We start from the raw sequence: 16,340 nt of genomic DNA, 5'->3' as shown, positions 1-16,340 counted from the left end.
CTAGTCCACTGACCACGGTGTCCATGCCCTTCACATGAGGGCTGCATGCACGAGAGGCAGCTGATGGGGATGGTTTGTGGCATATGCCTTCAAATACCTTCATAAAAGCCCATCCATCCCAACCCTGACAAGAAAAATAATCAGTTCTGATAAAAGATGGTGGAACATTTGTCTACCCCTGGAGGTCTGTCAGAAGAGATAAGATACAAACTCCAAGGACTACCTCCTTAAGAATTTCAAAACTTAAGTCTACATGCTAGATGTATTTCTTAATGAATTAATTTGAATTACCTGTAACAATTAATATCCTAATTGCTGAAGATAACATGTTACTATAATTTTCAGGTATATTTTCTGTGTTGTCTGATCCACTTTGAGCTTGTGGGTATCAGTACATCTTTGCTGTTTTTCATTTTCATCACTGCCTTTGCCTGGAGCTGCTTGGTACTCCCAACAGCATTTATTCTTGCATTGATGGAGTACAAATGATGGATTAAAGCTGAAGGGACCATTAAAATTATTTATTTTCATTTTGACATAAAACTTTTTTGAGTGCTAGGTGGCAATGGCCATACTGACTTAGGCTAAAGCTGTGTCCAGGCCATTGTCTGAGCTCTGATGATTGCCAAAATTGAATAGCTAGAGAAAAGTAAAAATGAGAGGTTGGTCATATGCTCTGAACTGTTTTTGCCTTGTAGAATTTTTTAGCTGTTGCAAGTTACATTGCTTTAGTACAATGCTTGGTAGTCTGGAGTAGTTGAATGAAAAGTTGTGGAGGCAGGTTCGAAAGGAATTAAATTAATTCAGAGGCAGCAGTTACATTTCACGTATAGAAACAGCTGTGGTGCAGCAGTCGTGGATGCTGGGGAACTGGACTGCTGAAAGCAGCCAGTCTGGTCTGGGCTCTAAGCAGCACCCACTGCTGTGCAAGACACAGGACAGAACTCACAGCCAGACCCACCAGGGCATTTATTGACTCGTTAGTAACTCACAGGGAAACTTACCTGTCCAGCTCTCCTTGTTTCCATGTCATCTTCTCATTTTGATGTTGTGTTTTGGCAAGAAATTCCACAGGTCTCTTACATGAAGAATCACCCTTTTCTGTTTTTAAGCCCCTGCTTGCTCACTTTAATCATCTGAGGTGTGTTACAATTGAAAGACATGGAGAAACAATTGATTCTACTTGGTATTTTCATGCCTTTTAAAATTTTCTAATCTTCTTCATGTTCCCTATAAATTGTTTCTATCCAAGGTCATGGCTTCCACTGTTGTTGTTTTCATGGAAACTGCTTCGAGCCTGGATTGCTTTCCCCATTAAGTTCCCAACTCTGAGCTACAGCATGCCTTTACATCAATGTGTGTTTGTCATAAACAGCCTCTGCTGCTACTGTGGATGCACTGAATCATGGCCATGTTGAGTACCAGGCTTTTGACTTTTTTTTTTTTGCCTTAGCTGTGCTTGAGTCAGTTAAAAACCATTATATGTAGGTGTAAATGAAGACAAAGCCACAACTGGTTGTTTTGGTTGGATTTTTTTTTTAACAAGTTACTTAGAACTTTCCTAATTTACTGCTGTGTAAGATACATTTTCCTAGAATTTTGTGTTACTGATAAAGCTTCCTTGTCCCTTCCAGCAGGAAAAGTGCCTGTAAATGGTAGATAGTTTTTACCTCAGTGTACTTGCTGAGTCAACATTTTTTCCTTTGACAGTGATAAGCCAGTCTGAATTGAAAAAAATCTCCTGACGTGTGGCATGTAGGGGAATAAAGCCTGAAGCACAGTGGTCCTTAGGAGACTTGCTATTGTACCTGATACAAATGTATAAAATTCTATAAAATTTGTGTGTAGCCCCCCCCCACCTGCACACCTGACAGCAGTGATATACTGTACTGATGTGTCATGTTGTACCATGTGGATTCCTCAGAAAAAGGTAGGTGCCTCTAGCCTAAATATAATGTCTTGTCACCAGAAAAAAATGGCTCTGAGTTGAAACTATTCTCTGACAACACTGGATCAATTTGCACTGTACTGTAATTGTCTGTATTGACCTGTTTGTTATTGTGGCCACAGACAACACAGAATTGCCCTGCTCGGTGGGGAAGTGAGTCAGCTTGTATTAGATCCTCTTTTTCTTTTTCATAAGCTAGACTTTCCTGAATTTGAAAGCTTTCTACCACAACTTGCAACACAGCACTCTAGTGCATGAGAAACTTTAATTCCATGCACCAGCACCTCTTCTGTAGCAGAACAAATAGTGGTTTAACCTGTGCTATGGATGCCACAAGAAGTATTTTTTTAAATAACTAAGACGGGGTTTGGATTTAGAGGCACATAGCAAGAGGCATGCGCTATAAAAGGCGTTACCATCTTGGAGTGTGTGTTTGAGAATTTTTCTTATTTGGTCTAATTTAGGTGTTCAAGTTACTTCTCAGGGCTGACATGCTTAAAGACAGGCCTTTGTAGATCTAGGCTTATATACTTAAGATGCTTAAGATTTTGCTGATACTTTAGTTTAAAACTAGCCAACATTTGCCAGAAATTTTAATTTACAAGTGTACATAAATGGTGTTGAATTTGTATCAGGTGAAGAATTACTTAATGAACAATCAGAATCTGCTTTTGCTATTACTTTTTTCATATATGTAACCAAAATGGTGGTTGATTAAACGACATGAGAAAAAGATGATGGTTTCATTTAGAAATCTTAGGGTATTGGTGTAGAATTCCCATTCCCCCCTTTTTTTAAAGTAGACTTGCTTCACTTTTTGTGAGAAATAAGTTTGTATAAATGATGTACAATGTTGCAAGTTTACTATTGCTATTATAACTCTATCTTTTAACAATTTCTTTATTCTAAGCAGGTTCAGCTTCAATGTGGCCTAGAATTCCATGCAACTGAATACCATCGAAGTGGTTTATAATGTGATTGGGTGTTACTTCACTGTTTTAATGTAGTTTTTCCTTTACTTTTTTCAGAAAATCATGATGGCCTGCATCAAGTAGTACATGAACGCCTGGGGGAGTTGCTACGTGTTTTAAAAGCAGTGATAAATAAACATCAGACACTAAATTCAGTTGATATTCTTAGTGCTGCAGGAACAGTTATTGCAAAAGTAAAAGGTAAGGAATTACTACCTTTCCTTTTTCATGGAAAATTGTAATTAATGACTTGATTGACTCTGGCTTGGGGTTATAGATAGAATTCTACATATACAGAAGAAACCATATAGAAGAAATATAATGCTTTAATACTTGTTTAAAAAAATGCCTTCCCTAAGTGAAGGGTAATATTAAGTAGCTTATTCTCTCATTGATGTGATAAAATTCTGCTTATAGGAAGCTAAATGCAAACCCACATTGAATTTTAAAAGCACAAGCCTTTGATTTTAAGCTTTTCTTTACCTGAGTATCACAGAACAATATCAGAGTAATAAATCTGGCATGTTTCCACTTTGAGGTTTGCCAAGAATCTTTGCCTAATTCTGTGAATCTGTAGGTATGGTATTTATATCAGGTGGAGAAATCTCTGAGCAATCCAAATCTGAATAGTTGAACAGTTATAAATTCCACAAGTGGATCATAGCCATGTGTCAATAAAGGTGTAAATAGCAACAAGAAAAAATGTTGCAGACATGTTAATACCTTCTATTGTTGATCTTTGCTACTGCAGTTCTCAGCATATTAGACAAATGCAAATTTGTCTAATTGCTCCAGCCCCAGAAACCTGTTTCTTCTCTGTGTAACCTTTGACTGCATCTCTTCCTTCTCTGGAGTCTGGTATATTACTGTGCAATCAGCTTTCAGTAGGGTTAAATCTCTACCTCTTGCCTGTGTTACATCATGCAGGATATCTTCCTTCAGAGACACATAGTTTAGCTTTTCTTCTTTGTCTAGGCCTTCCTTCTTGTTTACTATTTATTTTAGTATGTCTGAAATGTATTGTTTATTCAGTGAAGTGGGAATATCAGTTAAAATGTTAATATGTTTAGCTTCCTGATTCCTATATATTGGATTCTTCCAAGCTTCTTATGGATTCTGCCTATTGATATATAGTTGGGCCTGTGTGAACCTTGTGGAGTTCAACAAGGCCAGGTGCAAAGTCCTGCTCCTGGGTGAGGGCAGAGAATAGATTAAGAGCAGCCCTGAGGAGAACTTGGGTTATGGGTTGATGAGAAGTTCAACATGACCCAACAGTGTGTTCTTGCAGCCCAGAAAGCAACCCTGTCTTGGGCTGCATCCAAACCAGTGTGGTCAGCAGTGTGATTCCCCTCTCTCTTCTCTGTTGAGACCCCCCTACCTGCAGGCAGCTCCAGAGCCCCCAGTATTAGAAGGATGTGGACCTGTTGGAGCAAGTTTGGAGGAGGGTCACAAAGACAATCAGAGCGCTCTCCTGTGAAGAGAGGTTGAAAGTTGGGGCTGTTCAGCCTGAAAAAGAGAAGAAAGACTGGGGAGACCTTAGAGGCCCTGCCAGTATGTGAAGGGGCTACAAGAGAGCTGGAGAGGGACTTTTGACAAAAGCATGTAGTGATAGGACAAGAGGGCAAGTTTAGCTTAGATACACAGAATAAATTCTTTAGTGTGAGGTGGTGAGGCACTGGAACAGATTGCCCAGAGAAGCTGTGGATGCCTCATCCCTGGCAGTGTTCAAGGTCAGGTTGGATGGGGCTTTGAACAACCTGGTCTAGTGGAAGCTGTCCCTGCCCATGGCAGGGGGGTGGAATTACATGAGCTTTAAGATCCCTTCCAACACAAACCATTCTATGATGCTTTGGCTAAAGTAAATACAAACTCGCTCTGTGGCAAATAGTCTTTCCTGTGATCCAGGTTGTGTGACCTGGCCACACAAATGCAAGGAAGGAGAACTACAGATCACATCGAGGATGGTTTCAGTCAGTACTGCCTCAATGTTTGTAGCCATTGATGCAAACAAGTTCTTTGAAATGAAGACTTTGGTAATGCCTGTCAGTGTTTGTTCAGACACATACTGCATTTGTCACACCTCTGGAGATGGAAATGGGGAGATTAAGACTTCAGGACTCTTTCTGACTGGTGCTTCAGTCCTCCTTCTCTGTGAATAGTGAAGCCTTTGCTGTATGAAAACAGGCTACCTCCCCCCAACATAATCTGTGGAGAATGTGAAGGCGGTTTGCCTTTACCACCTGTTTGGTTTTTACAGCTGTTCTTTTTCTGAGGATCATTCTGCTCCAAGTTTATATTCAAACTGAAGTGTATGACAGCTGGTACTGAGAAAGAGGAAATAAAAATACAGCACATTGTGGTGATTGTGAGCATATCAGACCTCAGATTTGCTTACTTTGACCTGTGTGTAACACATGCATTCACAGGTTCTCAGCTGTGGTTATTTCACCAGAGGTAATGCAGCCCTTGGATAAACAGGAAACTACAAGAATGTGAGGAGCTGGTAGAACATATCCAGTATCCTTTTTCCTCTGCTTCCCTGTCTTTGTTAATGTGACATTATGAAAAGTTCATGTGACTCATCTGTTTCTTGTCATTGGAGGACAGAACTATAAAAAGATATGGAAGCACTCTGTAGTTGGATTTATGACTAGGAAGAAAATTAACCTGACATGGAAAAATTCTGATGTTTATTTAGGAGAGGATGAAATAGAAACAAGTGGGGATTTACATGTGATTCCACCTCCTGGTTTTTGAGTCTTTGCTTAATGTCAGAGTTTAAAATCCAGTTTTTCTTTGGAACTTCATATAGGGACATACTGCTGTTATAATAAAAAGCATGCCTTTTGCTCTTCATTAAATCAGTTACAATAACTTTGGAACCTTAGTGACTTGTGAACTCTTAGGGTCTTGTGAAGTGTTTTCATAACTATGACAAATTGCACTGTGCTTTAAACATAATGTCTCCTATAAACTACTCCCTTTAGATTACTGCAAGTGGGAATATTTCAAAGGCTAACAAAAATTAGAGTGCTTGTGACCCACTTTCAAGCTTCTCAGCCATTTTTCAGGACCTTCAGTGGGAAGAATGATACAAATGTGCTTTGAATGTTCAATGTTTTTCCTTTTAGACCGGTTGAAGGAAAAACTAGCTGTAACATGTTATCTGAGTCTTGCTACAGAGAATCAGGCTTGGCAGTACAGGCCTGTCAGACTTATTTTGGACTGAGGTTGAGGGGAAATGGCAGTGAGAAGAGTGGGACATGACACATATGGTTTCTCTGGTTATATCTGCCTGGACACCCATGCCTCACTGGGCCTCTTTGGACTCTATTACTTATACATGTCTACTTGAGTGCTTCATGAAAAATGTGTCTTAAATGACACTTCACTTGACCTGGAAGAATTGAGACTTACTGAAGTGTCTTGCTTGGACTCCTGTTTCTGTAAGTCATTTCCCATTCTGGCACAGCATCATATTCGTAATTGTAATTTTTCCACTCAGTGCCTTTAAATAGTTGATGGCCCCAGAGTACATGGCTCTCCTGATCACATGCTGAATTCAAGTTTGTCCTCCTCTTTTGCTCTTAATTACACACTTTGACTTAATCACTAGAATGAACACTGATTCCTGGTAAGGCTGAAAATTACACTTGTCTTGTAGAAGTTTTCCTATTTAGGCATAGTTTTTTTGATAGTTGTTCTGCATCAAAGAGAAATACCTTGAACAAGATTAAGTAATTTCAGTTTGGTGTATCTGTGATATACATTCAGAGCAAAATTTGTTATGGAAGGAGTAGGAAACAGTTCCTTGAAATTGTCTTGTTGTCATCCAGTTCAAGCTGAGGAGGCTGCCAAACCTGGTAGTAAGTTCAGGCTGGTGAAATTATATGGCACTAAGAACTAAAAGTAGATAGTGGGGCTTGGACAGCCTGTTGATCCTCTACAATACAAGAATATTCTTCTGCTTCTTTCCAGTCTCCATATTATTGCTCTTTACTTAATGTTCCTCTCCCCATTTATTTTACATGTTTTTGAAGAAGAGAGGTAATAACAAGAAGTATTACAAGTCTTTGTTTTCAAAGAGGGAGTGGTCTTTTGGTCTTTGTTGGTTTTTTGTTTGCTTGGGTGGTTGTTTTGTTTTTGAAATAGTTCTGAATGGTTTTTGAAAGCATTGTTGTGAGTTTAAAGATAAATTGATTGCAAAGGTACTCAGTTCCAAGAACTCAGCTGGTTGCTTACTTATACGTCAGCTAGAAAAGTGTGGATTGAGGATATATTCCTGTCTAAAAAAATACATGGTTATGTTACCATGTATATCTATCATGTATGAGAAAACTGACCTGCAAATTCTGCAAGCTCATCCAGGCTCTGCAGACAGCTGGCAAGGCAGCTTTGCTGCTGTCAGTCCTGCAGGGGCAGCAGGGTTGGGGCACCAAGTGAACTTGAGCAGACTCCTGCATGGCTGTGTCCCATGGGCTGTGTGCATGGGAGTTCACTGGCAACTATCCATCGGCTTTTAAAGGCCCTGGGTGCTCTTCAGTCTTGACAGCTGTCAGCTTTCATCGTTTTAGAAGCATTGCTTAAATGTCCTCAGACAATACTTCAACTTCTGGGATTCTCACTTCCAAAACCTTTGTAGCTGTTTTGGGTTCCCCAGCCTGGTCTGTGCATGATTCAAAAAAGTTTTGATGGCATGACCCAAGAGCTGAAACTGCAGCATACGGCAGCATTTTGATGAGATTCCCAAACCCACCTCAGTTTGAAGACACCTTTGGAAACAGAGATCCACTGCAAGCTAGGCTTGCATTTCTGGTGCTGGATTTGGATTTGAATGTATCACTGTCATATGATTTTTTTGAAGTTCATTATGTGTCATCTGAAATCTTGCTTAAAAGAGTTGTCTAGTTGTATACTCGCTTTGAAATCTGTAGAACTATAGATAGATAGCTGTCATTTCCAGACATGGCAAGATTGCTATAGTTCATTGTTGTCAGTAGCTATTGTGTGCAGTCAGGATGTCCTGGGGAAAGAGAGTGCGTGGTTTAAAGTTGACGTTAAGTACATCAGCATTCCAGTGGTGGTAAGCTAGAAAAAAGCTGGTGGTATTTTACTGAATTACTAAGAGATTAGATCGACCTGTTTTGGGAGAAGTGAAAAGAAGTAAATCTGAAAAAATTGAGATTTGTTACTCCTTTTGTGATGGATCCTGAAAAGAAAGGATTTCTTTGGCATATAAAGTGTAAAGCTTAACAAAACTCTTCCTGGAACAGGAAGGCAGAGTGAAACAGACGGCATTTCTTTAGGGAAAGACTCTCTATACTAATGTCTTGTTAACTAAGTGAAAGAAGTGCTCTCTCTCCAAAGACACTGGACATACGAATGTTTCTGTGGTAAGTGCTTTGAGTGCACAGACAATTTTTGCTAATTCTTTCTAATTTTGAAGTAGTTTGTGTTTCATGCTGACTCTTAAATGATTTTTCCAGTCATTAGGGGCTGGTAGTCAATAAGGGCTCATTGTGACTGTTGTTGCTTACTGATTCAGAATGTAAAGTTTAGACTTATACACAGCATTATCTCTGGAAAGTTGAGGTTTTCAACTAACCTGAATTTAAAAAAAAAAATAAATAAATCCACTGCTATTTACAAAGTTTTTTGAAAAAAAAAAAAAATCCGTGGAGCTTTATCGAATCTCATTTCAAACAAAGATGCCACGGGCATTTTTTTATGTAATTACAAAGCGTGGCCGAATGAAGAGGTAGGAGAAGCTGTAATTCAGTAGTGAACTGTGACAGCAGAGATTGGTAATGTTATTGTAACATGCGGTAATTGTTTTTGCTGTAGGCTTATTACAACTTTACTTTGTATCTGCAAGTAATTGTAAAAATAGCCCATGAGAAGAATATGTATTTTCTGTAATGGCTTTGTATAGAAATAGTTGTTATAAAATGTTGATCGAGTCTGTTGACATACTGTGTAAAAAGGAATGGATTTAACTGTGTTACTTTACTGGTTAAAAACTTTTCCTTTCACAAAGGAAGTCTAATGGGGGAGCAGATTACTGTACTTTCTTTGTTTGTTACCCATTAGTATTTAGGCACCTGGCAGGAAGTTTGAATACTTTTAAAGATTAAAGCCTGTTAATTTGCTGAGAAAATTTGTATAGAATGGGCAACATTTTAACATTATTTTATTTTTGCTACTTGTACAAGTCATTGTATTCTGTTTGTACTTGAAATGTAAGGAAGACAAATTAACCATGTTTGATTTTGCAAAAAGTGATGTGGGTTGGGTACCTGTAGGCAAGTCATTGTAGTAGCTCCGAAGTAGGTTTGAGCATGTGTGACTTACACATCTAGAGAGTTAAGAATATTGCATTGCTTAAAAAACTAAACTTAAAAAGTAAACAAAATAAAAGTAAACTTAAAATAAATACTAATATGAAGTTGTCATTTCTCACAATGTAACTCTGGGAGAAACTTCTCTCCAGAGGATACAGCTTCAGCTGAAAGGAATGTATGCAGCTTTTCTATAAAAAATCTCCTGGTCACCATTGATTAAGGAGTTAAGCTGAAAACAGACAAAAATGGTTGTGCTTTTTGTCTTGTCCTTTCTCCCTCCCTCTCCTTGTTTAGTGGTTGTTAATAGAAACTTTGGATGAATCATTCTTTTTGTCTTATTATTCCAGCTCGTCCTGGAAGTGTGCTAAAGCCTGTGTTGAGTGGTTAAGTATTTGATCACCACTTTAAGCCATCTAGTTTGTCCAGCAACGCTCCTCTTCCTATGTAGGACCACTAGTAGTTATTCTGAGTTTCTTTCCCACTTTTAATAGTGGGGCTTTTGCCAGACTATGGAGCTAATAATTGAAGGGTTTTGCAGTGGACACCACCTTTTGATAGCTTTCTGCTTGCCTGTACTCAAGCCAGAAATGTGTGTTCTGGATTGCATTCAGTTGAGGGGGCACTCCCACAAACTACCGCTCTGGTTTGGAATTCTGACATTTCTGCTGAGGAGAGAAACAGCTTTTCCAATATCTGACTGCATTTGTGAGCTGCTTTGGGGTGGTGCTGCTGCTGTGTGATTTGACTCTAGTTGGTAAATGACTGTTTTTGTTGTCCATGCGGTACCAACATTTCCACACAAAGCTGCCCCTTAAGCAGGAAGATACAGGAAGTGCAAGAGTAATCTGATTTCATTGTGGGAAGCATCTGGATTGTGTTAATTTTTTTCCTTTAGTGTTTACTTTCTTACTAATCTTCTTTAAAACTATGTTTTTTCAATTATTCAGAAAAGCATAATGTTGCATGTTCTGTAGGAGACTTTGTGTATAAAATTTCTCTAGACCTGGTAAACTTTCTTATTTCTTAATTGACCCGACCTCTCACCTTTGGTTTTCTGTCTTTTTTTGTAAGCGGTGAACTTCAAAGAAGTTAATGAAGAAAACAAGAGAGAACTCTTCAGTGAAATATTTTCTTCCATTGAAACATTGGCATTCACCTTTGGAAACGTGTAAGTTGGAATCCAGAAGGACTTTTTAAAGAACTCAATGGAGCTGAATTAAATTAAGACACAACAGTAATAAAAGCTTTAATTTTCTTTTGGACAGCTATTTTCTGATAACGCAATTTAAATTAGCTACATCTAAAACAATTAGACTGTTTTGGGTTTTTGTCAGTTTGAGTTTTTAATTTAATAAGAAAATCTAGGATGGTGTAGAGAAATTGCAGAGAATGTAAGGTGACTACTAAAAATGGTTTGCAGAACTTTTAAAGGACTTAGTAACACTATCTGAATTTTTGAATTCAGTGATATAGAATTGCTTGGTGAGGTCAAGTAATGAAGTAACACAATTCTTTGTTTTTCTGGCAGTGTTTCAGACTTCCTTATGGGAGATGTAGACAATGGCTCGTCATTGGGACTTCCTGTATCTAGGAGAAGTCGGGTAGGCTAAACACGTTCTCTTGGAGTGTAAAATGATATCTGTTAAAGGGGACTTCACTTCCACTGGAACTCTCTCCATCATGGGGCTGGGGCACTTGGAGTTTTCTGAGTTTTAAAACAAGAGTCAAGCCAGGGAAAATGCATATTCAAGGTTTCAACTATGTCAGTGTATTCTCAATTCCGAATGATAGCAGTGACTTGACAGGGCTATCTGCTGTCATTGCTTTTGAGATTTTTAAATTGGTTAAGTGAAGATAAATGGGAAAAGTAGTTGGACTGTATATATTATTGGTTAAACCTGGAAACCAAAGGGTTAATGACTTCATTTTGGTTTTATAGACTCATATACATGAGAAAATGACCTTTTCTTCTTTCCAAACCCACTTTGTACTCTGTTTCAGCAACCATTCACTAAAAGAGCTGTCAACTTACAGGTAGTCAAAAAAAAAAGTAACATTTTGAACGTCCCTTTAAATACTGAAGGTATGACTGAAAAATGCTTAATAGCAAATTCTGTTTTGAATTTTTGTGTATTGAGAAGCAGACTTTCAGGTAAATCAAATAAAATTAAGAGTTACGTGCAAGGAAGATACAGTTGATAATTAGTGTATATCACAAGCTCAGTTGTAACAAGGTTAAAAATGTTAGATTGTGCATTCTTTTCAAAGGCTTCATTGAAACATGCTTAAAAATTGCATTTCTTGACACATGCTTGTGTGCATCATGCCATGCAGTTACAGCTGAGTTGTCTTTTCAGACTTCCACTATGTTGATAATCCATATTTCTCCCATGTGTGTTATCACTACAAAACTGCTACAAAAGTTATCTTCATAGAGAATATTGAGGAAAAGTAGGCTACTTAGAAAACTTCTGGTTTTCTGAGTTCTGGTTGTCTGGTTCCAGCAAACTTTGAATTAGGCCACTGATAAAAAGTATGAAATAAAATAGCATAGAACCCAGCATCTCATGTAAATTAAATGAGATTATTTGAAGAAGTTCATCCAGTTGGTTCACCAGCAGAAGGAAGGTTCTGAATTTGCCAGCATTTTAATCTTGAAATGGTTTTGTATTGCAAAAACACATGCTTGAGGAAAGAGATGGTCTTTTGTATTGTGTTGTGAAGTGAATGATTGATTGTCTATAAGATCACTCTTCTAAACATGGAGGTGGGGGAAAGATCAAGGCGAAATTTGAATATAGTGAAATGAAGAAGGAATTCCATTCTAGAAGCTTCAGAAATCACCAGCTTATATTTAAAAGCTCTTTTGTAATATCTCATGCTTCTCCTAATGTGAGCAATTATAAACTTTGGAGCTGGTAGGGTAACATAGTTCAGTTTCTTAGAAATCTGTCTTGACTGCTTTTTCATTTAGGCAAGTAAATACACATTTAACAGGTTAATAATTTCACTTTAATTTACAATTCAGAGAGCAATTTGGAGGCCATGTAGGAGTTGAGTATTCAGAGGAGTTAAATGCAAAATATTTAATAACTCTATTGACTTTTTCTGTAGTTGTGTGTGTTCAGCGGTTGATCATAGCAGCTAGCTGTATTTTAAACAGAGCATAACATTTTGTTAGGATTTAACACGTAAATATTTTGAGGGTTGATTAAGGAGAAGTATTTTAATTGACTCTTTAGTTAGGGACCTCCCTCATTAGGCTGATGAGGATGGCTCCAGGGAGGGGGGTGGGCAGCGCTGATCTTGCTTCTCTTGACTGCAGGGGAGTCTACATTCTTTACTTAAGGCATTCCACTTGGAAGCTTAAGTTAAATGATATGTATACCCCCTCTTAGTAAATGTGATTGTTCTCATTTTAGCTCTTGTAGTTCAACCAGATGTACAAGGTGGAAGCAAAGATGTTTTTTAATTAAAAACAAAAGCACTTTAAAATATCCTGGAAGAGACCAGACAGACATGTCTGACCTTTCATTACTCAACAAGCCATTTGAATGTTGTTTGATGCTGTGCAGATCTGAGAGCATAATAAAGAAGGATAAAATATTCAAAGTGTGTGAAAAGATTTGCCTGTTAGGGTGAGAGCCTTGGGTATTGAGGGAAAAAAAGACAGAAGAGACTGGTTGAAGTTGGAAACGAAAATCAGGCTTTTAATTTTTGCTAGGACTGCTGGGATGAGTCACTGGTTGCTTGAGGGAGGGCAAGCTGTATGGATCACATTCTGATAAGAAGTTGTAGGGCGTAGATAAAAGCATTTGTTCATGCTTGCTTCTAAAATTTGGTATTACATATTTGCAGTGGCTGAATATGAAAGGATGAATGACCTTTGATTAGCTGCCTTAACTACATGCCTGGTTTACTGGAAAGGAGTGAACAGTTTTCAGGACTGCAATGATTTAGGTCTTATAGAAATGAGAAATAATTTTTAGAACCAGAACTTAAAAGTTCATCAAGTTAATATAAACTATGGGGGCTTTCTAATTCTTATTTTTTCTCCCCTAGCAACTTTTAAATCTACTTGAAGACAGTAATATTTTATATAAAATCTGAACTAAATCTGGGAACGTTCAAGCTTTCTCTGCAACCAAATATTTTTTCATTGCTAAATTCAGATTTTAGGGGGTTTTACCCATTTATTTGGAGACAGCTTTGGATAGACTTCCCACCAGTTCTGGAGAAGCCCTTCCATTTTGTTGAAACTCTCTTGTATTAGACAACCACTGTAATAGTATTTCACTTTCTTGGGAATGAAGCAGGTCTTTAGCCTGTAGTTTAATTCTGCTTGATGTCACTGATGATTGATATCTTTCATATTTTATTCTGTGGAAAAGCTGCTTTTGCTGTGAAGTAAACAATGATTCTTGAGAGATTTTTGTGTGATTTATGATCAGTTTTCATTTACATTAAAAAACCCCAGCAAACCAAAACTACTTTTATCATCAATAACTGTGCTCCATTTTAGTGAATGTCTGAAAATAAACCAGTGCCAAATCTAAATGGGAATAAGCTCTTCTTGCAAAGCTTAAGAGTACTTTGGAGATATTTCTTAGCCTTTGTTTTCTATCTGCTTTGTGCTTCAAAGTTTTCAAAAGTAGTTTATCCATTTAAACCTTTGTGGGGTTTGATGTCTGTCTTTGGTTTGGTTTGGCTTTTAAGGGGGTAGTTGTTACAAAGTAAACTATTTATTCATTTAAATTTGTTGAGCAGTCAGGTCTACATCAGTCTTACAAGTGCTTCAACTTGCACAATTAAAGGGGCAGCAAAATGCAGTGAGGACAAAGGTAGGGATGACATGATGTGCTAAATTCCTTTTATTATTGGATTACATTCTGTCAGGTTATACTGATTGTCAGGGCTTCATTAGCAAGTGTTACTAGTCAGCTGTTGTGCCTACAGTGCACCACCTGCAAGTAATTTGCAAAAAACCTTAACTTTATTCCCTTGAGGAAGAAATACAGGACTGTAATGGCTTGTAGGATGGTGTCTGTTTTATGTATCTGGCATTAGGTCTGTGTGAAAAGGTTTTTAAAAGATAGGTAGAGATTTAAGAAAAGCTGGATTTCACTTAATTATTTAAGAAATCTGGTTGATATTTAACTCTTTCATCACAGACTTTCAGGATTATTGATGGGAAGGTATATAATGATTCCTTGCTATTTATTCTTTATCATTTGACAGCAATGGGAGTTTAAAAGATATTGTGCCTTAGATGAGAGGGAGTGATGGTGCAGTCTGCAAAAAAAAAAATAGAGGCAGATAATGCCATTTATGTTATCTTTCAGTTCCAGTGAGAGATTCTTTTTGCTAACTTGATGTTTTGTTTCTTGTACACCAGTCTTTTGAGAATCTTTCTGTGGAGTCTGGGGGTTCACTGCATGAAAGGGATGATATTCAAGGTAGGTCATTCATTTGGCATTGATAAATGCCGTTTTGTAATCTGGGTTTTTTCCTTCTAAAAAATGTTCTAAGTAAGTTGCGTGGTCACTTTTTTACACCTATGCTGCCTTTACCTTTTTTTTTTGTGGAAAAAAAAAGTTACTGCAAAGGTTTCATTCTTTTGTAAATAATCAACCCAGGTTGCTTTTTGGGGGCGGAGGGGGGGTGGTGTGGAGAACTAAGGTCTGAAGCACCTTCTGTGTGTTGTCATTGGTTGATTGGTGTTTTGTTGGGTCACTTTCTTGAAGAAAGTTATGCTGACCATATGACTACTCCAGATAAAATACTATGACCCTTTAATTTGTTCTAAAACCTCTGTCAGTCCTGTTTAGAGTCAACTGGCATTAAAGACCAACTCAAGATCAGAGCTGCTTAAGCATTCACAGTTGGCTAATACTGGCTTTGCTCTCAGTGTGTGGTCATGTCTAAAAATCACTTCTTTGTGTTGAATGCTTTATTTGCAGGACACCTTCGAGCAGAGGAGGTTGATAGCATGCTCCTGAGAAATGACAGTGGAATTGAGTCGGCTCTGTCCTATGCTAAAGCGTGGTCAAAATATATCAAGGATGTAGTCGCATGGGTAGAAAAAAAGCTTAGCTTGGGTGAGTGGCTCTTTCTGGCATTTAATCAGCTTTGTCATGATGAAATTAAATCTGTTGTCAAGCCTCTGTGCTGTAGACTGTCAATAATGTGATTTCTAAATTAGTAGCTGTTCCGCTGAAGTTGACAGAGCTATGGTGCATTTCCTATAATTAAAGGCCTGTAACAAAGTGAAGGTGGTCCCCTCTGTAGTCTGTTTGTTAAAGGAAGACTGTAAAAAGCATTTAGCATGTGTTAAAACTGTTGTTGTGTTATAATGTAAACAGTAACCGTGAAATTTTTTTAACAGAAGTGGAGTGTGCTAAAAACTTGGCAAAAATGGCTGAAACTGCTAAAGCTGTTGTTGGACACCAGGTGAGTATACCTTAGGGGCTTTATCTTACTCTTAAATCTTTATTGGCTGGCTTGCCTAGGAGTAAAACTCTGATGTTGAGGAATGGATTTTTAAGCTGATACAGAATTGATTTATATGATAAAGCAGCGGTTAAAAGATCCGCATCTGGTTCCATTTGTTACACAAATTTGTATATATATAATACTATTTTTGTTGAATATGCAGATCCACAATATTCTTTTTTCTGACTAATCTTATATGCTTTGTGATTTGGACTTGTACACTTTTTTCCTAGTAAAATGCATCACTGATGAGAAATTAGTAGTTTTCTATATGCATACCTGACATTCATGCCTATTTTGGTAAATAATTCACTAAATTTAATTGAAAATCTAGTTTAGTTATACAGACAGTTAGAATGTCATTACAGCTCTGTCTTACCTAGAACATCGATATGTTTTGTGTGATTTTAGGATTATATGCCATTCCAGTCAATATTCATTAATGCTTTTCAAAATGATATCGAGAACAGTCAACTCTGGCAACAAACAGCTGCTGCTCTCCAGTCTAACAAATTCGTGCAGGTAATGCTTCAAAAAAAAAGACAAAAGTATATATAATTTTATGTAATATTTAAAAGAACGAACTTC

General features: G+C 37.6%; 1 protein-coding gene across 4 annotated transcripts in view; it reads left to right on the top strand.

The window, feature by feature from the left end:
* The window catches only part of ARHGAP29 (Rho GTPase activating protein 29), a 50,095-nt gene that overhangs the window by 20,737 nt on the left and 13,018 nt on the right, over positions 1-16,340 (top strand). For 3 of the 4 annotated variants that reach the window (XM_083867389.1, XM_083867390.1, XM_083867388.1), the window contains exons 3-9: positions 2,977-3,120; positions 10,332-10,428; positions 10,789-10,861; positions 14,656-14,716; positions 15,221-15,358; positions 15,646-15,710; positions 16,164-16,274. In XM_083867389.1, the coding sequence (XP_083723515.1) occupies positions 2,977-3,120; positions 10,332-10,428; positions 10,789-10,861; positions 14,656-14,716; positions 15,221-15,358; positions 15,646-15,710; positions 16,164-16,274 (689 nt within the window). Of the gene's footprint in view, positions 1-2,976; positions 3,121-7,913; positions 8,313-10,331; positions 10,429-10,788; positions 10,862-14,655; positions 14,717-15,220; positions 15,359-15,645; positions 15,711-16,163; positions 16,275-16,340 lie in introns of those variants that run through there. The other variant, XM_083867391.1, reaches the window with a different exon arrangement.

Source organism: Zosterops lateralis (genome assembly GCF_965231275.1).
Source record: "Zosterops lateralis genome assembly, chromosome: 9".
NCBI classification, from domain to species: Eukaryota; Metazoa; Chordata; class Aves; order Passeriformes; family Zosteropidae; genus Zosterops; species Zosterops lateralis.
This window is presented reverse-complemented; position numbering and strand designations above follow the sequence as displayed.